A 25,397-nucleotide genomic window follows, 5' to 3' on the forward strand; every position below is an offset into this window, starting at 1 on the left:
ATTGTTCTACTGAAAGATATAAATTAGAGATGCAGCCTTACATTAAAACAACAACATATTACATAACATGCATAAAATGAAAAATAACATTAAAAAACTACTGCAACTAGCTCCAGGTGTGGAAGACCAAATCTGGAAGAAGAATCATTCGAGCAGTCCAGCAAAATTTGCGACCAGATAGTCAAGAAATTCATGAGAGAACAATTCAACGATACCTTAAGAAGATGAATGAAGATGAATGGCTCATCCAGTAAAGGCGTTGCACGTGGAGTGCAGGTTGCTCCCTATACCCTGGAGATCACAGGTTCCAATCCAGGCCATGTCACTGCTGACCATGAACCGGGGGTTCCCAGGGGGTGGCTCACAATTGGCCAAGCATCGCCCAGGTAGGGAGGGCTTAGGTCAGCAGGGCAATCCACGCAATCCACGCACCAGCGACCCCTGTGGCTGATAGGGTGGCTGCGTGTCTGAGTGGAGCCATTCAGATCTGTGTATCCCCCCGGCACTGCAGGTCTGATGGCTTCACTGTGGATCTGCATTGTGAAAAACGACAGCTTGGCAGGAACATGTTTTGGAGGACGTGTGTTTCAGCCTTCGTTTCCCAAGTCGCCAGGGGGCTGCAGTGGTGAACCCGGGGTCAATAATAACAAAATTGTGGATTCCAAATTGGGGAGTAAACTAGGGTAAAAATATTTGGAAACAACTAAATTAAAAAAAAAAAAATGCACAATACACAAAAAAGTGATTGTTTTCCACCGAATACTTGAAGCCTGATGACTACTTCAACCAAATTTTATGGTCAGACGAATCCAAAATATAACATTTTTCACCAAGAAAGCAACATTATGTTTGGAGGAAGAGAGGAGAAGAATTTAAAGAAAAGTTCATCATACCCAGTGTTAAATATGGTGGAGGTTGTGTGATGGTATGGGCTTGTTTTTAGTCCTCAGGCAGTGTCAACCTTTGTATTATAGAAGGATCGATGAATGCTGCAAAATATTAAGACATTTTGCACTTTCATTTCTTACCCAGTGATAAAAGGCTTAATAGACAGAAGTTTGTATTCCAGCAGGATAATGATCCTAAGCAATCTGTGGTCTACAAAGGAATTTCTGAAAAAATGTAAGATTAAAGTTATGGATCTCAGTCCCCAGACTCGAATTCCATTGAGATGTTGTGGATTGACTTGAAGGCTGCTGTTGTAAAAAGTCGATTGCAGAACGCAAAGCTGTATGTGTTGAAGAATGGGCAAAAATATCTCTCAAAAGATGCCAGGAATTGGTTTCAAAATACAAAAAAAGACTGCAAGCTGTAAAGGAAGCAAATGGTGGGCACACAATATACTAATGTAAGGGTGCCCAGGTGCTTTTGTCAAAGGATAAAATTAGTTTGTGCATGTTATTTTTCATTGTATGCATCTTATGTAATAATTTGTTGTTTTACGATAAAGCTGAATATCTACTTCAATTTATATCTTTCAATAGAACAATTAGAAATCACAGAAATCACTTTCTTTGTGTTTCTTCTAATTTTTTTTAATTGCCCAAATACTTCTGTCTGAGACTCTCTCTCTCTCTCTCTCTCTCTCTCTCTCTCTCTCTCTCTCTCTCTCTCTCTCTCTCTATATATATATATATATATATATATATATATATATATATATATATATATATATATATAATGCAAATGCCACACCATGCGAAGAGAAGAAAAAAGGAAAAAGCCACACAGAATATGAAACTGTTCATTGTAGTTTCAGAGTGAAAGCCAGGAGGTAAAAGCAATCATACACATGATAACTGCATTGTGTACCAACTGTGCAGTGGTATGGATGCTTTGATCATCAATAACAACACAAAAAAACAAGATTAGAGAATATGCAAACTGAATTCACACAACTGAAATAATGCACCAGCATCACGAGCTCAAAACATAATTGTGAATGAAGTGGATGCCAATCACATGGCATCAAAGGATACAACTGGCATCAGTTCACTGTAATGTTACTGCAAATTGCTAATCTTGCTAATTAGATCCCCAAACTGATATCTGTAAGGCTGCCATGCAATCTTGAGCTACTGATGTAAATGGAGATGTGGGCCAATACAATACAATTCAAATGTCTGTTATAGTGCTTTTCATCACAAGGATCCCAAAGCACTTCACACGCATACATGAACAATTAAACCATTAAGTAAAAACAGTCCAATGCATAATTTAATAAAATGGAAGTTTTAAGCGACAAAAAAATGTGTCTTTTAATTGCAAAATTTAAAAAGTAACAAAAAAAAAAAACAGTTTGTAAAAATGGAACAATTAAAAGAGGCTAAAACAAAAATGTAATACAATTGTTAAGACGTTGGTCAATACAGCCACTGTTTTGAGGGACAAGATGATTTGCTGCTGTCCCTGATTTGCTTCTCTCCCTGATTTACTGCCCTCCCTGATTTGCTTCTCTCTCTGATTTGCTGCTGTCCCTGATTTGCTTCTCTCCCTGATTTTCTGCCCTCCCTGATTTGCTTCTCTCCCTGATTTGCTGCTGTCCCTGATTTGCTGCCCCTGATTTGCTTCTCTCTCTGATTTTCTGCCCTCCCTGATTTGCTTCTCTCTCTGATTTTCTGCCCTCCCTGATTCGCTTCTCTCTTTGATTTTCTGCCCTCCCTGATTTGCTTTTCTCCCTGATTTGCTGCTCTCTCTGATTTGCTGCTCTCCGATTTGCTGCTGTCCTTGATTTGCTGATCTCCCTAATTTGCTGCCCTCCCTGATTTGATGCTCTCCCTGGTTCGCTTCTCTCCCTGATTTTTTGCCCTCCCTGATTTGCTTCTCTCCCTGAATTGTTGATCTTCTTGACACCTCATTGAATAGGTTGCAGGTGATACAAGAACACTTACACACACTAAGTCTATTTGCCGTATTTCCCCAGTTCGAAGGTCACTACACTGGCTTCCTGTGAAGCAGCACATTGAAAACGCTGCTTCTCACTTACAAGGCTATTCACAGTTCTGGCCCTCTATTTGCATGTTACTAGCACTTTGAGACGGGCAAATGGTGACCAATTGGTTAATCCATGAACTCGATTAAAAACCTGTGGTTCAAGGGCTTTCGTTTTCAAGCTCCCTCACATTGGAACTCATTTCTAGATTGTATCCGGTATTCTGAGTCTGTCAGTATTGTTAAATCTAAACTCAAAACAGATTTCTTTGATTTGGCCTTTCACTAGCGAGCAGTCTGGAGCTCTTTTGGCTTGCTGTTTATTTTATTTTTTTGTAAAGCGCCGTGAGGTGCTTGTACATGAAAGATGCTACATAAATGAAACTGGTATGGTATGGTATGAATGCACAGGCATCCAGTATCATGCCCCTTGAGAAGTCACACAGATCCTTCTTCTTTCCCATGATTTCTTCTGAACAGCAGTATGCAACTCCCACTGTTTCAATCACTCTTTTGACCACATTTACACATGTTCAAGCCACAGAATTATACCATGGGTTGTTTTTTTTCATGACAGTTGAAAAATAAAATGCATGAGAATTAATTTTAACTCTATTAGCTAGCTTTAATATAAAATGCATTCCTGGTAACAACATGCATACACATGGAATGGGAAATCCAATGTACGTGATACAGCTTTTCTAATTATCAGCAGAGTTAAAGGATGATATGTTACTGCTATTTACACTCTTAGGCGTTAATGCAACACTTCCTAAAGCACATTACCAAAGCAGGGACTGTTCTCAAATGTGCTGACAGCAATTCTGTAATGTGAAATACAATAACAAGAAGGCCATTAACCATATATTCCACTAACTCTTCAAGTAATTGCAACTTCATTTTAAAACCCTAATTTTAAAAAGTTCCAATTATACTTTTCAAGTGTAGTTCCAAGAGACAGACAGGAAACAGTTATCAGCATAGGTGCTGCTGGAGCGCAGTAGAAGCTGTTGCAATGTACCAGACTCACAGTGTGCAGTGACCCATGGCAGCACACGCAGATCCATTTAAGCAAGGAACCAGAGGGCAGAAAGAGGAAAGAAATATTCTTCTTATAGCCTATAAATAATTCATTTTTTACTCAACATGGACGAGCATCCTATCATTCTTGCACAGATTAGTAATGTCCTACTTTTGATGTACCACGTTGAATCATCAGGCAGAACTTGGGAAAACAAAGTTTTGAATAAAGTTTAATGTTAAGTTTAATAAAAAAAAAAAAAAAAAAATATGTACTGGTAGCATTTAACAAGGCTCTAATATAGTCATCACAGTTCTATAGGATACCATTTTCACAAATATTACCATTCCAAAACAGTAATGAAAAAATCTAGTTTGTTAAAATAGAACAATTAAAAGAGTCTAAAACAAAAATTAAATACAATTGGAGACACCGGTCAATACAGCCACTATTTGCTGCCGTCCCTGATTTGCTTCTCTCCCTGATTTGCTGCCCTCCCTGATTTGCTTCTCTCCATGATTTGCTGCCCTCCCTGATTTGCTTCTCTCCCTGATTTGCTTCACGGAAGCAAAAGGTGGAGGTGGAACACAAAGATTCCAAAATCATTTTACTGTTTGAGATTTCCATTGAAATATAATACTCTTAAATTTCCCATTATATTGCATTTGTGATACTGAGTTAATGTCAATTGATTGAAACTGCATACTTACTGATGAATAGGAATGTGCAGTGGGGGTAATGTGTTTTGAGTTGGATATTTGAATATATTGGCCCTCATACAATTTATATAGACATTTTCACGTGCATTACAATGTGTGTGTGTGTGTGTGTGTGTGTGTGTGTGTGTGTGTGTGTGTGTGTGTGTGTGTGTGTATGTATATATATATATATTCAGTGATTCAGTGAACCAAACAAACAAATCTGTTGAATTGATTCACTAAACTGAATAAATCAAATTAATTGAGCCAGTAAAAAGAATCGAACTGCACATCGCTAGTTTTCAGGCCAGAAAAACAGCGAGCCTATCAATGGTTAAAGCCTGGTTCCAATGCACACTAATAAATGATCACTTTAATACGCACACTAAAATTGATGTCCTTTACTAAATACCATGTGAATACAGCTCATCTCATTATTGCTCATTTAAATACATTATCATGCATTACCATACAAATCACATATTTATTTTGATTACTATAGTATGGCACAATAAAATTATCGTGCACCATAATATGCTCACTATTTTGTGCGATAATGAACACAATTGCAATAGTAAATAAGAAAGTCATTCACGTGCACAAAGTTTAGCGCCCTTTCATAAATGAGGCCCTTAGGGTGCTGGGCTTCTCCACTCAGAGGACGGAAGAGACAGAGGAAGACCACTGGGCTAAATCAAAATCTATATGCTAACCCACCGTAACACAGACATGGTAAATTACACAACTACACAACATTTTTACAAACCTGCATTATGGATGTCTTTACTTTAAAAGTCTGTCCTTGGAAACTGTGAAGAACGAAGAGTCTAGAATGTTTTGGACATTTTTTTTCAAAGGATTTACTGCCAATGGCTAAATGAATCTATTTTGGATAGCCAAACTCAACACTATTCCAGTCAAACTTTCACAGCCCTGACATAGCTCTGAAATGGCAATATGCCAACCGAAAGCGCATCAGCTGTATGTGTCAAAGCGACATATATTGTGTGTAACAAAATGGTCAAATCGTGAGGAGTGGGTAGGCAAATGCAAGTTAATAGAAAATCTTTTGGATTCCTCAATGTTACTTTCTGAAAAGTCACACACAGCAGAATATCTATTTTAAATCTATCTTGATATCTATACTAGTGTGTCCAACAACAGAACACAATTTTCCATACATTGTAATAAAGGTAAAGACTAGACAGATGTGCTCCTATGCAAAGTAATACAAATATTAATACATTATATTAGATTTTTGTTTTTGGTCCTGCTGTACTGGTATATTACATATAAATTAGATTATATTATGCAATATCATCTTTACACATATCTCTGATAAACCATATTCTTTTTTGTTTGTTTGTTTGGGTGAATTCAACTTGTGTTAATTAGGCTGTCACTTGTATGTCATTTTCCACACATAGATACATGCAGATCAATGTAATTGGTACTAGAAGATTGTATATTGATGCGAAGTCATAGTTAACTATTCAAGAAGGGATTATCATGCCATAAAAGACATTTTTTAAGAGATCAAAAATAAAATAACACTTACATCTGAAGTCTTTCTGTTTTTGAGAATCTGTACAAAATAAATGCATGCATTTTTATTTAAATGATGTTCTTAAAATAATTAAGAGTGCACTGACAAACACATAAAAAAGCTATCAGCTACATCAGAAAATATATTAATTATACCCAAAGTACAACTACAAAAGCAAATGGAGCTTTGAAGATAGAAAGCCCTGACTGTCATCTGCCTGCTTTGAAGTGTGCTGGCTTCCCTTTGTTTCTCAGTTATAATACATGAAACACTGCAGAGCAGACAGGGCCAGCTTCCAAGAGGCATTTTATGCTGGCTTTGCCATTAATAGAAAACAAAACCTTATACCTTTGCTTGACATAAACATGAAATATTTATGGCCATATTTCAGCTGCAAAACATAACAATAAACAAAGGCTGGCCAGAACTAAGCACTAGAAATGCACATCAGTATGGGAGAGATTACACTGGAATAATGTACGGCTGACTTGTCTACAGTATGTGCATGCCAGGGCGAATACACGGTGTTTTCTCATTTGGTTGAAATAATACTATTAATACATTAACTCTGCTCTGTTGCAAAATGCCCAGTGGTTCTGGACTGTGATATTCAGTTCAGAAAGAAGACACGGCAACGGAATGAATGAATGAACAGTTTATTGATTTGACAGATAAACATGCCTATGAATGATTACATTGATATTCGCGTTTGGCCCATGGTCTTGCCCACTGGAGCTCGTTAGCTGCCCTTATGCTGGCGAAACTATGATGAATGAAGAGTATGAATAAGACTAGACAAAGGATTAGAACTTAATATAAAAAATGCAAGTTTCATAGCCGCTTATACCAGGAAAATGAAAAGCACATGCAATTCATTTTCAGGACCCCAAGCTACATTCAATCACCGATCAGGTGGGCAGATGACCTGGGAATGTTTGGCAGACGTGTGCTTGGTAGAGCAGTTAGCCCTACCATTAATATCAATCTTGTATTTAGTTAGAAGATCTTCCTTGCACCCTCTTTTTCTTCTATTTTCTTTTGCTTGTTGTCGTAACACTGCTGTCAACCACGACAGGGGGGTTCTGGAAGGAAGTTTATCATGATAATTGATAACTGTTTTAACCCTAGGGCATCTAGATTGTAGAACATTCAGAAGCATACAATGAATCTGCAGGTGGTCTGGAAACCCCAGCGAGTCAAGCCTATTGCCCCAGTGCATCTGCAAAGTTCAGCACACTGAAGAAGTCCATGCTTCATTTTCTGCAAGGCTGATTTACCATCAGGGAACAGAGCTATCTATTGATCTGTTTTCTCTCAAAACTGCAAGCTTGTGATAATGCTGGCTGGACAGGGTGGACTGACTAATGTCCAGCTTTCTTGTCTATACAGTACATCAAATGTAATCTTATTAAATCAAGGGCCGGTTTTTCAAAACGTAATCTGGATAACAGTGATGCGGATTATGTAATCCTATATTTTGTGATCGAGATTCCTTTTTAAAAAATTGAATTTTGGAGTCAAAATTATTTGTAATCTGGATAAAGTTAATCAAGCAGAGACATTTTCTGAAAAAACTGATCAAAACGATCCAGAGGAAAGTAATCTCGATAACAAAATGTAAGATTACAAAATCTGAATCACTTTGAAATTTTGAAAAACCGGCCCCTTAAAGACAAAAGAGTACTGCTTAAAATGTATATTATTTTACAATGAATAGCTTACTTTAGGTATGTTACCAGAATGCCTGAAGAAGTCAATTCCAGTATATTTATAACACTGGTAATAAGCATTTTCATCACTGACAAGAATCAGCTTGTATTGTGAGAATAATCTGCAAGGAGTTACAGGAAACTGCATCTCGACACTGGTTATATAAAACCGGAGGCTATTACAGAATGATATCACTGTGTAACAAAAAAACATTTTTTTTTTTGTTCCTGGGTAGTAAGTGTTATTTCCTAATTGCTTATGCCTCAAAAGTATAACATGGCTATTATTCCCAACAAACTTTGCTTTTGTGACCAGGACAGTGATATTTCAAAATATCACTATTTCCAATGGGAAAACGGGCAAATGTGTGTCTTTTCGTTCACATAAAGTCAGAAAAAAACAACATATGAATCCAAATTAACATGTATTTATACTAAAGTAATACAAAGATGACTACAAAAGATTTAAAAGTGAGTAGTTTTTCGAGATTTACAATTACACTGTAAATACAGTATAATTGTAAATTACGCGCTTTAATTCTAAGTTATTTGGGGAGTTGGGGTATTTTTATTATGATGCTGCTTGTGTACAAGAAAAACATTATTTTTTGGTTTTAGGCTAATTAGGATGCTTATTGCAACTGCAACATCAAAAATGCATAAACACACACATTTTCCAAAAACTTTGGTCAGCGATCCTCCAGGAATCTCTGGTGAAGCAAGCACAACCCACTGCTCTTTAAACAGTGAGCTCGAGGTAAAAAAATACATAAACACAGGAAATTAAATAAAATAATGTGTCCCTGTACTTGCAAAAACTTTTCTACTCATTACGAATACGTGTTTGTACTCATTGCTCAGCACAGGCTGAAGAGCCACTATACTGTAATGTTTAAAAGTCTATTTTACGTGTTTTTATTTTTTTTTTATAATGCCTGCAGGAGTTGGCAGGGCTTACCTGTGAAATGCTCATTGCATCTCCAGGGGAAAAAAACTATTGGATAAATAAAAACAGTACACAAATAACACAAGGATAAAAAGCCATGGTCTACATGAGAAACACAGTGATTGTATCATCTGCACACTTCAAAGAAACCCCACCATGTGTGCTTGGCTTCGTTTTTTCTTAAGTCGAATATTTGCATTACTTTTAGAGAATTTAGAACACATATTCCTAATAAAGGTTCAAGAGTTCTTCAGAATAGCAATGATAAACCCAGCAGCTGAATGGTGTTTACTGCTTAGTTACCACTGGCAAATGCACGAACTTAAACATCTAAATGTGAAAAATGGAAATAGGTTTTTGAGATACCAGTGTTACCTAGGCAACCTGAATTTACATTTCAACAAGGCACCTGGATTGGAAAAAAGGGAAGGTAGTGTTACTTGTGCATGAAGTGTACAATATAGATGTTTCTCTTTCTTTGTCTTCCTAGGAAAGCTATTGACAAGTGATACCCATCTGCACACCAGGCTGTCATGTCAGATTAGCTCATCAGGTAAAGGAAATTCAGCTCCTGAGTCACTAGAGTCCCTCTGTGCTGAGAATGGAGACGCTGCTTCAAAGAGATTGTATTATCTGAGGCAGCAGGGATACATTCATCTGGGAGGTACTTCTGCAGAGGGAATTCTTTGTTAAACAGGTGTAGTTATTAAAAAAAAAAACCTTTCGCTAATTATCCAATAATAAGATTCCACCTTATAAACAGAGGTACCCACTGGGGCAAAGGCAGAGTTAGTATATGGAAAGAAAACAAGAGGGTTGAGCAAAAGGACAGAACAACCCTCATGGAAGAAATCATAAGAAATGATGAAGCAAAGACATGTAAACTGCTTGCTGCCCGCTACCAGTTTGTAATGTATCTCTACAGTGGTCACAGTTTACATGTTCCCTGTGACTGTGTCAAAATGCTCAGCAACGCAGATCACAGGGGTACTGCGGCATGTGGCTTGGTGTGTGTTTGAAGCAAATGTTTAAAGTCCAAGAAAACATAAACTCACGTTTACAAGCGCATAAGAATTCTGATATTTTTAGGATAACAAAGTTTTCGGAAAACTAATTCCAATATCAAAAGTCATGTAAACAGTTTTCTGAAAATGTATCGGAATATTCAGAAAGTCAGTTTTCGGGAAAACAGCACCTAAAAATTTCTGATTAAATTCTGAAAACTAACAAAATGTCATGTAAACACACTTTGCTGAAAACGTATTCCGATAGCTTACTGCACATGTGCAAAACATTAGTTTTCGGAAAACGCTTTGTCATGTAAACATACTGACAGTTACCATAAAGTATATGAAAATAAATGGAAAATGCATTTTGATTTGCTTGTTTTCTTCATTTGAATATGAGATTGAGTTTTCTTTTTTTCGCGTCAATAAATTTAGCAATTGGTTAGATATTTCTTTCTAGCAAGAAGTAGTGTGTGAGAAAGAAATCTATAAAGATGTCTGAGAGTACTTCAAAAGACAATGGCAAAAGGGTTACAGGGAGATATACCCAACACTTTGACATAGCTCAGAACAGTCTTCTTCAGCGGTTATTAGAGGAACGCCAAGACCTGGCGGGAAAATACATTTTTCTGACTTCGTGGTGATTGTAAAAGCTCCACAGTGAATGGCAGACACAGTGTGTCTCCAGGATGATTAACTCTATCAATTAACCATGCAGGGATCACGTTTAAACTGACCATCCCCTGTCCACAGAGCTTGCATTGTTTCAGACCTATTGCAGCTCAGCGCCTCTATCGCCCAATCCTCCTTCATGGAAGTATAGCGGCGGGTTTTAATATCAGATAATAAAATACAAATCTAGATTTAGATACAGCTACACAGCTTCAGTTTATAAATATGATGGGGGAGGGGCTTAGCTTTTAGTTTAATTTATGCAATTTGATCTTTAATAAAATCTAATAAAGTTATAAAACAAAAATAGGCTGGACAAACAATACAATTACTATTGGTAATTGCATTAACATTATTTAAAGACTAGTCACAGGTATACTGTAATAACAATACTGTAATAATAATAATAATAATAATAATAATAATAATAATAATAATAATAATAGTAATAATAATAATAATAGTAAAATCTTTAATTTACAGGGTTTTGCTGTGAAACAATGAAATGGGCTTTTAAATCCTCTATGTCCTTAGTTTCCCATTTGAAAGTGGAATGAAGAAGGAGAAAATGAGAGCACAACATCTAATGTTTATTAGAGGGGGGCAGCAAAAAAAATATCTCTGAAGGGGGGTGCAGCAAAAAAGTTTGGGAAAACTGGCTCAGAAGGAATGAAAAAAGGCAACTTGCAAATTTACTTTTCTGGGCTTTCCTTTCACGGCAGTACTTTCATCTGAGTCGCAAGTAAGCTGATTTTTCTTTTAAACAATGTTTTCTATTAAATGTTTACTCAAGGCTGCAGAATACTATTTTACTACAGTATACTTGAGAAGCAATCATCTCGTGAGGGTGCCTAGTTTAACTGCCGTGTGGTGTTACATGTAATGGCCTTTGAATTAAAATGACATTACAGTACATTATTTCACTGTCAGGAATAACATTGCATTTAAGCATCTGTGGCTTGCTTTTTTCAGTTGTGATGCAAATCTCACAGTTTTTCACTAAGCGTGATGCAAAGCTCTCTGCGGACCAGGGATTATACTGCATATGCTGTGTACGTGTCTAATCATGCAAGATGTGATCAAATTCAAATTCAAAAACAGCTTTATTAGTTGTACAGTCAGTTTGCCCCGAAATTATTCTTGCTTGCTTGATTCTTACAAGCAGAGTATTTTAGCATGATTAGTATAGAAATTATTTTTTCCCAGTGGTTTTTATCACTATATGCAGTTGATTCTTATATCAGTAATTCTTATAAACAGAGTGCACTGTATTATATTAAAAGACTTCCTTTGGCTAACTTCAGATTACATACAAGTAAACATTCTTATTTATTGTTAAATTAAAGTTGCCTGTAAAACGTTCGGTGCCAATAATAAATGCTTGCAAAAAATAGCATTAATACCAAGTGTTACTTTTACAGTTATCTTACACTACAATTGCACAGCACAAAGGGGTGTGATTAATCAATTAATGAACCGTCCAGATGAGGTGATTAATAGATTAAAAGAAAATGCCAAGATTAAAACCCAGTGATGCCTGCTTAATGCCACTCCGCATATTATCACCACATTGACATGTCCTGGCCATAATATATTGGGAGTCAATGGAAGCAAGCTATTGATAATATGACTTCATATTTTCACACTCCACTTAGTATCAATCAAATGCAACTGATTTACACCAAACTCAATATCCTTTCAAACCACGTGCATGATCACGTTTCTTGTCAAGCCGCACCAGCTGGCCGTGCAGTGTCTGCTCTCACTTCGTTTCTTGTCAAGCTGCACCAGCTGGCCGTGCAGTGTCTGCTCTCACTTCGTTTCTTGTCAAGCTGCACCAGCTGGCCGTACAGTGTCTGCTCTCACTTTGTTTCTTGTCAAGCTGCACCAGCTGGCTGTGCAGTGTCTGCTCTCACTTCGTGTTTTGTAAGCAGTCTCGGAAATAATACCTGAAACAACAGCTCTCACAGACAAAGGAGATTCAAATGCTAAACTCTTCTTGACTTGAAGAGTGGGAAGTTTACGTTTAGTTTCAGTGGTTGTTTCTTTTTTAGGGGGGGGGGGCGGTTAGTGGAAAAATCGCTTTGGGAAATAAAGCAGCGAGAGAGATAGGGCAGTTAATATGCAAGTACTTAAAGCCAGTGCTTAAAGTTGTTTTGAAACAATCTGAGGTCCTGCAATATTTTTACAAGCATTTTGACATTTCTGTAACACCACTGAATATATAGTAGAGGGTACTAATGTAACACATAGTTTGTTGAGCTTAACCACAGTAAAAAAAATAAATAAAATAAAAAAAAGTTATATTAGCACAGGTGTTGTTTCATGTGTTTCATTAGCCAGAAAACCTTTTTGTTTGCCAGGTTATTAGTGAATCCACGACAATGTCAACTCCGCTTATTGTCACCATTTCTGCCCCGTCCCTTTGAAGTGATGTTCAGCACGTTTGACTGTAAATGAAAAAGACATTCAAAATGCCAGAGCAGTCTGAAACCTGCACCCACACATCTGCGTCACACAGATAGCTGGAAATAAGTTTTACATGACATGTCACAGTTCAAGCACACATTTGTCCATGGCATTCGAAGCAGATACAGGCTGGGCTGTTGACAATGACATTAGCAGTCTTTTGTCACATAAACAGATGTGTAAGCCTGAATGAGACTAGTTCTAAACAGACTTGTAGCACTACATCCATTGCTGTAAGCTTTGAGTAGCCCTTGAGATGACAGAAAGACAGTTGGGAAAAACGCAGAAGAAAACTGAACTTCTAATGGGTTATGTGAAAGGTCATCTATCTGTATGCACTGCACAGCAAGGTGAGTTGCTTCTCTCATCTGACAGCAAATCTCTCAGACCAAATTGCAGATAAATACAGGTCTTTTGTGGTCACTTTGGTTACTCTCCATATTGTACCAAACTAGCCTACCAAATATACCTTTATCAACATTAACATGATCAGTTTTTACCATCAGCATGTCCGGATTATGTAATTCTCTATCATGTAGAAATCTAAAAGGTCAGGTTAATGTCAAGGTTACAGACACTTTTAGCATGTAGTTTCTATAATCCTGCAAATAAGAACCCAGTCCAAACTTCACCTAAAAGAAAACATGTGTGTATTAGAAAAGACATATGAAGCCATGATCTCAAATGTATCATTCTTTATCATCCAGAAACCCAAAAGTCGCATGACCCTGTAACAGTATGGTAGACAGTGTTATTGCAGGGTAAACAAAGTGGACCAGGAACAAAGCCTGCATGCTGTTAAGAACCTGAGAAAGTACTGCAGGGAGCTCATACAAGTTAGCAAGTGACAGGTTAAAAATACATGTGTTCAGGTTAATTGGCAATTGGTTAAGTGGGTAAGTGGGTAATTGTAAATTGTGGAAATTCCATGCTTCAGTGGGAAAGGCAGGGAATTCAATCAATGATCAGGTGGGAGGATATAACGTCTGCTCAGACAGATCTGGGGGCCATTTTGTTGAAAAGAGTGGGTGAGTGAGCATGGTGAGAAAATTAAAACTGAACATATTGTTAAGGTTGCAGTACAAAGCTTAGCGAACATAAAACAAGTATAGTGAGGGAAATAGCTATACTTACTGTGTGGGGCGGCATTTAACCCAAGCCACATTCATCTCAGTTTTTATAGTGTTTTTCACAGTTACTGTTTTCTGTTCTTTTTGCTGGTTAAAGAAAAAATCATTCCTTTGTTGTTGTAAAACACAGGGTGTGGAAACGAGAAAACGAAGAAAATCACCCAGCGGAGCTGGAACACTTCTGATAGTGTCCAGTCTGTATTCAACACCACTGTGCCAAACCGATGCCAGCCTGTCCATCACCCAGTTAAACTGGAACACTTCTGATAGTGTCCAGTCTGTATTCAATACCACTGTGCCAAACCGATGCCAGCCTGTCCATCACCCAGTTAAACTGGAACACTTCTGATAGTGTCCAGTCTGTATTCAATACCACTGTGCCAAACCGATGCCAGCCTGTCCATCACCCAGTTAAACTGGAACACTTCTGATAGTGTCCAGTCTGTATTCAATACCACTGTGCCAAACCGATGCCAGCCTGTCCATCACCCAGTTAAACTGGAACACTTCTGATAGTGTCCAGTCTGTATTCAATAACACTGTGCCAAACCGATGCCAGCCTGTCCATCACCCAGTTAAACTGGAACACTTCTGATAGTGTCCAGTCTGTATTCAATAACACTGTGCCAAACCGATGCCAGCCTGTCCATCACCCAGTTAAACTGGAACACTTCTGATAGTGTCCAGTCTGTATTCAATACCACTGTGCCAAACCGATGCCAGCCTGTCCATCACCCAGTTAAACTGGAACACTTCTGATAGTGTCCAGTCTGTATTCAATACCACTGTGCCAAACCGATGCCAGCCTGTCCATCACCCAGTTAAACTGGAACACTTCTGATAGTGTCCAGTCTGTATTCAATACCACTGTGCCAAACCGATGCCAGCCTGTCCATCACCCAGTTAAACTGGAACACTTCTGATAGTGTCCAGTCTGTATTCAATACCACTGTGCCAAACCGATGCCAGCCTGTCCATCACCCAGTTAAACTGGAACACTTCTGATAGTGTCCAGTCTGTATTCAATACCACTGTGCCAAACCGATGCCAGCCTGTCCATCACCCAGTTAAACTGGAACACTTCTGATAGTGTCCAGTCTGTATTCAATACCACTGTGCCAAACCGATGCCAGCCTGTCCATCACCCAGTTAAACTGGAACACTTCTGATAGTGTCCAGTCTGTATTCAATACCACTGTGCCAAACCGATGCCAGCCTGTCCATCACCCAGTTAAACTGGAACACTTCTGATAGTGTCCAGTCTGTATTCAATACCACTGTGCCAAACCGATGCCAGCCTGTCCATCACAAACCGATGCCAGTCCATTAAACTGGAACACTTCTGATAGTGTCCAGTCTGTATTCAATACCACTGTGCCAAACCGATGCCAGCCTGTCCATCACCCAGTTAAACTGGAACACTTCTGATAGTGTCCAGTCTGTATTCAATACCACTGTGCCAAACCGATGCCAGCCTGTCCATCACCCAGTTAAACTGGAACACTTCTGATAGTGTCCAGTCTGTATTCAATAACACTGTGCCAAACCGATGCCAGCCTGTCCATCACCCAGTTAAACTGGAACACTTCTGATAGTGTCCAGTCTGTATTCAATAACACTGTGCCAAACCGATGCCAGCCTGTCCATCACCCAGTTAAACTGGAACACTTCTGATAGTGTCCAGTCTGTATTCAATACCACTGTGCCAAACCGATGCCAGCCTGTCCATCACCCAGTTAAACTGGAACACTTCTGATAGTGTCCAGTCTGTATTCAATACCCAGCCATTGTGCCAAACCAATGCCAGCCTGTCCATCACCCAGCGGAGATGGAACACTTCTGATAGTGTCCAGTCTGTATTCAATACCACTGTGCCAAACCGATGCCAGCCTGTCCATCACCCAGTTAAACTGGAACACTTCTGATAGTGTCCAGTCTGTATTCAATACCACTGTGCCAAACCGATGCCAGCCTGTCCATCACCCAGTTAAACTGGAACACTTCTGATAGTGTCCAGTCTGTATTCAATACCACTGTGCCAAACCGATGCCAGCCTGTCCATCACCCAGTTAAACTGGAACACTTCTGATAGTGTCCAGTCTGTATTCAATACCACTGTGCCAAACCGATGCCAGCCTGTCCATCACCCAGTTAAAATGGAACACTTCTGATAGTGTCCAGTCTGTATTCAATAACACTGTGCCAAACCGATGCCAGCCTGTCCATCAACCAGTTAAACTGGAACACTTCTGATAGTGTCCAGTCTGTATTCAATAACACTGTGCCAAACCGATGCCAGCCTGTCCATCACCCAGTTAAACTGGAACACTTCTGATAGTGTCCAGTCTGTATTCAATAACACTGTGCCAAACCGATGCCAGCCTGTCCATCACCCAGTTAAACTGGAACACTTCTGATAGTGTCCAGTCTGTATTCAATACCACTGTGCCAAACCGATGCCAGCCTGTCCATCACCCAGTTAAACTGGAACACTTCTGATAGTGTCCAGTCTGTATTCAATACCACTGTGCCAAACCGATGCCAGCCTGTCCATCACCCAGTTAAACTGGAACACTTCTGATAGTGTCCAGTCTGTATTCAATACCACTGTGCCAAACCGATGCCAGCCTGTCCATCACCCAGTTAAACTGGAACACTTCTGATAGTGTCCAGTCTGTATTCAATACCACTGTGCCAAACCGATGCCAGCCTGTCCATCACCCAGTTAAACTGGAACACTTCTGATAGTGTCCAGTCTGTATTCAATAACACTGTGCCAAACCGATGCCAGCCTGTCCATCACCCAGTTAAACTGGAACACTTCTGATAGTGTCCAGTCTGTATTCAATACCACTGTGCCAAACCGATGCCAGCCTGTCCATCACCCAGTTAAACTGGAACACTTCTGATAGTGTCCAGTCTGTATTCAATAACACTGTGCCAAACCGATGCCAGCCTGTCCATCACCCAGTTAAACTGGAACACTTCTGATAGTGTCCAGTCTGTATTCAATACCACTGTGCCAAACCGATGCCAGCCTGTCCATCACCCAGTTAAACTGGAACACTTCTGATAGTGTCCAGTCTGTATTCAATACCACTGTGCCAAACCGATGCCAGCCTGTCCATCACCCAGTTAAACTGGAACACTTCTGATAGTGTCCAGTCTGTATTCAATACCACTGTGCCAAACCGATGCCAGCCTGTCCATCACCCAGTTAAACTGGAACACTTCTGATAGTGTCCAGTCTGTATTCAATACCACTGTGCCAAACCGATGCCAGCCTGTCCATCACCCAGTTAAACTGGAACACTTCTGATAGTGTCCAGTCTGTATTCAATACCACTGTGCCAAACCGATGCCAGCCTGTCCATCACCCAGTTAAACTGGAACACTTCTGATAGTGTCCAGTCTGTATTCAATAACACTGTGCCAAACCGATGCCAGCCTGTCCATCACCCAGTTAAACTGGAACACTTCTGATAGTGTCCAGTCTGTATTCAATAACACTGTGCCAAACCGATGCCAGCCTGTCCATCACCCAGTTAAACTGGAACACTTCTGATAGTGTCCAGTCTGTATTCAATACCACTGTGCCAAACCGATGCCAGCCTGTCCATCACCCAGTTAAACTGGAACACTTCTGATAGTGTCCAGTCTGTATTCAATACCACTGTGCCAAACCGATGCCAGCCTGTCCATCACCCAGTTAAACTGGAACACTTCTGATAGTGTCCAGTCTGTATTCAATAACACTGTGCCAAACCGATGCCAGCCTGTCCATCACCCAGTTAAACTGGAACACTTCTGATAGTGTCCAGTCTGTATTCAATACCACTGTGCCAAACCGATGCCAGCCTGTCTATCACCCAGTTAAACTGGAACACTTCTGATAGCGTCCAGTCTGTATTCAATAACATTGTGCCAAACCGATGCCAGCCGGTCTATCACCCAGTTAAACTGGAACACTTCTGATAGCGTCCAGTCTGTATTCAATAACATTGTGCCAAACCGATGCCAGCCTGTCCATCACCCAGTTAAACTGGAACACTTCTGATAGTGTCCAGTCTGTATTCAATACCATTGTGCCAAACCGATGCCAGCCTGTCCGTCACCCAGTTAAACTGGAACACTTCTGATAGTGTCCAGTCTGTATTCAATACCACTGTGCCAAACCGATGCCAGCCTGTCCATCACCCAGTTAAACTGGAACACTTCTGATAGTGTCCAGTCTGTATTCAATACCATTGTGCCAAACCGATGCCAGCCTGTCCATCACCCAGTTAAACTGGAACATGCCTGATAGTGTCCAGTCTGTATTCAACACCATTGTGCCAAACCGATGCCAGCCTGTCCATCACCCAGTTAAACTGGAACATGCCTGATAGTGTCCAGTCTGTATTCAATACCATTGTGCCAAACAGATGCCAGCCTGTCTGTCAACCAGTTCAACTGGAACACTTCTGATAGTGTCCAGTCTGTATTCAATAGCATTGTGCCAAACCGATGCCAGCCTTCTGCGTCTTCTTGCTCTCCAGCCCCTCTGCTCCGGCCACAGGCCCCAATAGAGCAGCTATACTAGACCCCAGGTTAAGTGAATAGTACTGCTGAAGAAGCTACCTTCATGTACATGCGCAATTACCTATACAATAACGGCAGTAGAACTTTAGCACAGCTGCAGACAAATCTAATATATTTTGCCCCTTATTATATTAGCCACTTCAGTGAAAGTACTGGTTTTTGCCCCTCCAAGCAGGAGGGGAGGGTGTGGACACTTCTTAAGCGACTGTACATAGAATGCCCACTGTTGCGGTTTCCATAGGTCTGTGATCAATGGGTAGATAGACAAACCCCATTACTTCTTCCTAAAGAGCCAGGTAATTCCATGTGGCATTTTGACAAGTGTTTGCTGGAGTGAAGGTCAAAGCTGTCAGCGAATGAATCTATGCTGATCTGCTCAGCTGGAAATGACTCTTGTAGCCAATGTTTTTCTAATTAGGAGTCATAGGAGCCAGTTTTGCACGCTGCTTAAATTAGCCAATAATATGACGTCATTTCATTGGTCATAATTTATGGTGCCGTCTGCGTGGAGGGCGCATCGTCGATACAAGGGGAAGATTACTGAATTACAGGGAAGGTATATTCGGGTTCAGCATCAAATCGGATGCATTTCTCTCCTTGTGTATTCTTCTTTATACAAGGACACACAGTCGCGTAACCAGGTCAACCATGCTTTTTGCGTCAATCTCCAGCCGTGCTTCTGTGGAAAAATCACTCAAAACAGAAGTACCAAACTATTCTAGGACTACCACAAAACGGCCACAAATATACTACTGTACCACTACCATCACAAGTTGCATATTTTAGCCTGATCATCATGCCGTGATGCTCTTAATATTAGTGCGATTAGTGCAGAATGACTGGGTTCTTCATTCTAGCCCAAGTACACTCGATGTGGCCCCTAGGTATAGCTATTTAGTGACCAGTGCACTTCTAACTTCCCAGATTTATTTTATTATTTATGTGCCCTCTTTGAGTCTGACTGCAATGGAAAAGAAGCATTTGCGGTGCATGTCTCCCCAAACTCTACTTCAATAAAAACAGGATTTGTAAACCCAATGAAACTGAACAATAGACATATAGGAGATTTTCTGCATTTTAGGAAGTTATCTGATTACATTAAAAGAAAACAAAAACTATGTGCTTTTATATGCTTTGAGGGGAAGGAAAGCAAACCTGTCTTCCAAGAAAACATTTGCAAACTCTGTTCTGATTGCTAATTGCATTCCCTGCTTTACCACCATCTCATTTTCCATTGAGCAAGCTTCGTTCTCACGACCAAGGTCTATTGGAAATGGTCTTTAGGGTCTTTTTCTCTTGAGCGTGAAGAGGGGGGACTACAATGAGGGCTCTCACCCCATCGCCCACAGTCCTGACATCCTGACAGGTGCCCTCAGTGCCTCTCACAGCTCAACAATAGACTAGTTCAGGGCCAGGGAACACCGTCCAGCAGGACAATGGGATAACCTAATAAAATAAGAGCATCAAGGGCACACAGATGCACTATGGGAATCATCCCTTCCTTCCTCTACGCAATGCTTTAATTGTCTTAAACATATTTATGCCATTTTCACCCTAATATTCTTTTTTTTTTTAAATTACTGTGTTTAAAACAATATTAACAAGAAACACAAAAAATGCTACATGGTGTTACTGCAGAATAGCCTAATGGCCTATTCCATATAAACTGATTTATCATTTTAAAATGAATATACATCATGCTGTATTTAAAGAGTACCTGCTGGACCAAATATAAACAAAATCTTGAACAACATGACTAAAAATGACATTCTGCATGAATCAGGGCAAACTATCATGCTAAAATCCATAATAGATCATAGCGGTTCGCAGTGAAGTAGTCAGAAAATCCACCTGCGTACATTGCAAATGCCATCATGGAAATGTCCATTGAGGCTTTCCTGCTGGTGGGGTTAGTTACAGCAAGCCAACATCACCTTTATAACAGCACACACAGTATCGTTCTTCTCTCCTCGGGGAGCCTGGGGCAGCATGGTACCAGCATGTTACGGGGTACGGAAGATGCGCTTTGACCTGAGCCATTTATTAATTTTCTATCGAAACATAGCCAATGAAAAAGTGACAAAATACTGCCAGCCACAGTGATATTCACAGCTAATCAAGGTCTATGCAGCTTAATTGTGACTGATGGCTGTCATCTGCTATTATGCCCTACTGATGCAGACTAGAATACAATGACACTGTGAAGTCCTCATAGCCAAAGAGACTCATAGTCAAATAGTTGCACAGTGACTTCAACCACCTCTGTAGCTTTCATTAATATTGTTTGTGGGGTTTTTACGTGTGTTACTATAAATGTGTAATTGGTAGATAATTACAGTATGAACCTATAGTACTGTAACTTGAGGTACTGACCATTGTAAGTGTATTATTTGTATATACTGATGTGTTAATGACTCATGAACATGGACAGGTGTTGAAGTACAGATAACAGTGGCTCCTAAAATAAATATATGAATGACCAGAAGGGTGTTTGCCAAACACGTCAATGCGAGCTCACTAACAACGATGCTCACAGTCTAGTCAGACCTACTCTGCCAACCCTCATTACCTGAGGGGGAGCATCCAAGCTTTTATTTTTAAAGTAACTGTCATTACACCCCACCATATTCAAAGGGTCAGGCTTTGGGGTGTTTTGGGAGAACAGGTTCTTATATAAATCTGTAATTACGCCTCGTTCATTTCCCCACCCTTTACGAGCAAGCATACACATTTTCAAATGAATCTAACAAGGCATTCCCAAGTTATAAACCTCACAAGCTTTCAGAAACACACAAACACATATCCAAACAAAAAAGCATATACAACAGACTATGTATTATCAACATTGGTCACTTATTACTTATTATATGAGCAAAAGACCTCCTGAGAAACGTGCCTGAGCTCCGAGCTTGCCCTACATAAATGAAGTAAACAATGCTTTTGAATTAAAGAGGCCTTCAGTTCTAACAGAACCCATGTCAAATCTAACCTGACTTTGTATAGTCTTAATACTTTTCAACACTCAGCAATGAAGGGCTGTGTGATTATATATTTTACCATTCAATTTACACATTTCATCAGCGCCTATGCTCATTATATTTTCAATGCATGCCAATTAGGTACAACAAACATGGTGATATTTTCATGCAAAGCTATTCATCTTTTTTTTCTCCCTAATAAAGGATTTCTGTCAGAATGTGCCATTTGGAACAAGTCTTCCACCTGAATAGACAGCAAGTGTTACAGCTATCAAACATCCCCATTAAAATGTGTCGGGACCGCTCTTATTCCCCAAGGTTAGCACTGCCATCGTTTTTAAAATGAGGATTAACAGACATCAACTAAATGAATTTGAACAGAGTTTACATGCCAAATTATTATCTCTGAAGCTGACAGACGGTCTTACTGAATTTGATAAAGAAAGTATAATCAAGCTGCAACACTTTCATAAAGTACTTCATTTAAAACAAAGCCAAATGCTCATTGAAAGTTCCAGAGATTTAATTGTAATATTTAGTATTATATATATAATATATATATATATATATATAATTATATATATATATATATATATATATTATATATGTGTACTTTCTTATCCATAACTTCATAATGCCTAATCAAGTAAAACTATAAGAAACAAAGTTGTCCACTTGACTGGAGTTTCTTCCTTGAGTTTCTTATTTTATGCGATTTCTTTTTTAGAAATGATGTAACTTTTGTCACTGATTTTTAAAGTAAATTAAAAACCCATGTGTTATTATTGTAATGTATTTAATTGAAAGGGGTATTTTATTATGGTATCTTTTACTATTTCTCTAAGTGATTTTGTATACTATTCAATTTATTTGTATCTGTGTTTTGAGGCGATTATCATGATAGGAGCTGTGCTGTATAAGAAATAAAGATTGACTGATTGTTTCTTATAATGTCTATACTTTGAAAGCAGTTAAAAAAACAGGTTTATTTGAGGCAGAAACAAGTGCCTAAGCCAGTAGGAAAGTCTGAGTGAGCTGCAAGATCAGTCATGGGTAGTTAAGAGAGGGCTTTCACAGACAGAAACGATCATACTGAAACAGCAGCATGCCTGAGCTAATCACAAATACAAACTGTCACAGTAAGAGCTGGGTATTTCACAGAGGGGATAAATACACCATGTAAAGAAGTCTTCCACAGCGCAAGCTAAAAGGCCACCATATAGATAATGTCTTTTTATTCTTGATAATGTTAGAAAATAATAAACCAAAATGCATTTAAAGAACTGACTTCTGAATTTGGAAACAGCATTCAACAGCATGCAACACAATATGATGTGCAGATATATTCAAATTTTAGGGCATTTGTTTTTATGTTTTAAGAAACATACTCACTGTAATATTCCCCTCAAAAGGAAGTTATGGCTGAGACAGAGAATGGCGGAGACTTTCCAACCCTTGCTTTGTTTCACTAGCCCCAAAAATACAAACATATTCCCTTCAGGTGTCCCTTTATCTCTTTCAGTTGCAATTACACAGAGCTCCAGTATAGTAAAGATAACTTGGCAAACAACTGAAAAACACATAGGAGGACACGTTTAAATGAAAACAGGACAAAGGCGAAAGCAGTCCTACCTGCTGCATTGGCCACATCTGCGGTGGTCAGGTTCTGTGAGTTTGAGCTCACTATGAAGGTCACGGCGGGGCCCAGCACCCTGGAAAACCATGCAAAAAATAAAGTGAGTGCTCTGAACACAAAAAAGAGCTTTCCACAAATAATAAAACATAACAGTAACACATAACAAGAGTACGGGCTGCCTCCAGCCCTGCTTGCATTTACCCATCTGCATCCTGTTCTGCTGCTTGTTAAAATATGAAAAGGTATAAGGAACTCCTGTGGAACACCTGATTCTTGCAACATTTAAGCAAAATGTATATTTGTACCTATACTGTAGCAGGCATACATTAAGGACCTGTTTAACTCATTTAAACCTTGACGGTTCTAAATATAGACACCGTCTTGTAGATCATTACATTTATGTAATCGATCGATTTTGTGCACATAATGTACCAAAGCTGTAAAAATTGAATTTCTCATTAGTGTATTTCTGTCAGTAAAATGGAGGGTCCTCTGTTTTAATGATTTAATGGATGGCTGTGTTTGGATCCGCGAGCGTTTAGATCGACTGAATGAGGTTGCAAATGCAAATGAATACAATACAGCACCGGTGTCCAATCACAGTCCGGGAGGGGCACTCTACTCCAGGTTTAACAGGTAGAGTAAAATGATATCATTAAGAACTTCAGGGCCTGGATGGAGGTTTAGTTGATTCAATTTAACAATTTAGAAGAGGGTTGGAACAAAGACCAGGAGTGGAAGAGCAAACTGGATACCCCTGCAATACCACAACAACAACAACAATAATAATAATAATAATAATAACAATAATAATAATAATATAGAACCTTTTTACCATCTTGTTTATTACTGCAACATCGGAAGCATTTAGAAACTTGCCTTTTTCAGTTCAGCTGCAAGCCCCCCTGTATCTGAATGTATGTAAAGGACTGCTTGCATTTCCAGAAGGGTATCAGATAGCTGTAATAAACACTTTGTTTGATTGCAAGTCTGCTAATCCATTGCAACGTATATTAATGAAAAGACATTCATGTCGTGTGAGGCGTTCCATGAAGTATCACAATTGGGTTTATGTCTGTAAGTGTGCTAATGCAATATATTGCTTCTGTGATGTTTCTCTATGATTTCCACCATTACACACATGTGAAGAGATGTAGTTGTTTTTCCCACGTGGATAAAAAAAAAAACGGCAATGAAGGAAGCCCTCCCTTTCTCTGAGAAAAAGAACATTAATAAATAAGAAATGCAAGAAACAGACACAAATTAGAAACTGTTCTGCGATCACAACAGCAGATGTAGTGTACATGTTAGTGTTTTAATAACTGGTAATTTTGTTATATACCTTATTTTATTATTATACAGTGGAAATGATACCTATTTTTTCAGTATTTTTAATGGATAAGAAAACTGCAAATGTAAAACAGGGGGTGGATGAATAGGGGATGTGAAAAATGCAGAAGAATTCTAGCATGTCTAAATAAGCTGTGGCTCAGTTTAGCTGTTGTGTCTTTTTCTTGTCAAACTTTTTAATCTTCTCGGGGGGTGGCAATGTTATGATTGAAAATTATTACTCTATATAAGCTTAAGTAGAGAACCATTTGTTGACATAATATGGTTGTCAGATGTGAGTGATTGTCCCTTTGCCACTGTTTTTTTTTGTTTGTTTGTTTTTAATGAAGCAGCTTTATATAATGCTTGATTTAATAAAGTATGTAAGTGGTCAATCAATTCTTAAGTCATTCAACCAAAAATGTTGACTGAATTGCTTTGCCTATTACTGTCCTAAACCTTATCTGTGGTTTTTATTCCAAGCATCTGCCCTACGGTTTTACAGCAATTTAGAATGACTGACATCATCTCTGAGGATCTCTCTCCCTCTGTATGTGCTCTGCAGTATGACAGCACATTTAACAAGACAACAGTGAATTATATTTACAGTGTCGTCATACCCTATTGCAACACAAAAACTGAAAAGTGATGAAATTAAAAGCTGTCTTATCATGTATACTTGCATGCCTTTGGTATGTCATAGAATAAAGCAAAGCAGCTGTGAAAAGAGATGAATTATTGTTT

The 25,397-nt window shown here is 39.0% G+C and overlaps 1 protein-coding gene across 1 annotated transcript in view; it reads right to left on the minus strand.

Moving 5' to 3' along the window:
* LOC121310439 (receptor-type tyrosine-protein phosphatase N2-like) overlaps positions 1 to 25,397 on the minus strand; it is a 243,618-nt gene that overhangs the window by 111,016 nt on the left and 107,205 nt on the right. Inside the window, exon 11 of the mRNA XM_041243621.1 lies at positions 23,321 to 23,400. Coding sequence (XP_041099555.1) covers positions 23,321 to 23,400 — 80 coding nt within the window. The remainder of the gene's footprint in view (positions 1 to 23,320; positions 23,401 to 25,397) is intronic.

Source organism: Polyodon spathula, chromosome 3, assembly GCF_017654505.1.
Source record: "Polyodon spathula isolate WHYD16114869_AA chromosome 3, ASM1765450v1, whole genome shotgun sequence".
In the NCBI taxonomy this organism is placed as follows: Eukaryota; Metazoa; Chordata; class Actinopteri; order Acipenseriformes; family Polyodontidae; genus Polyodon; species Polyodon spathula.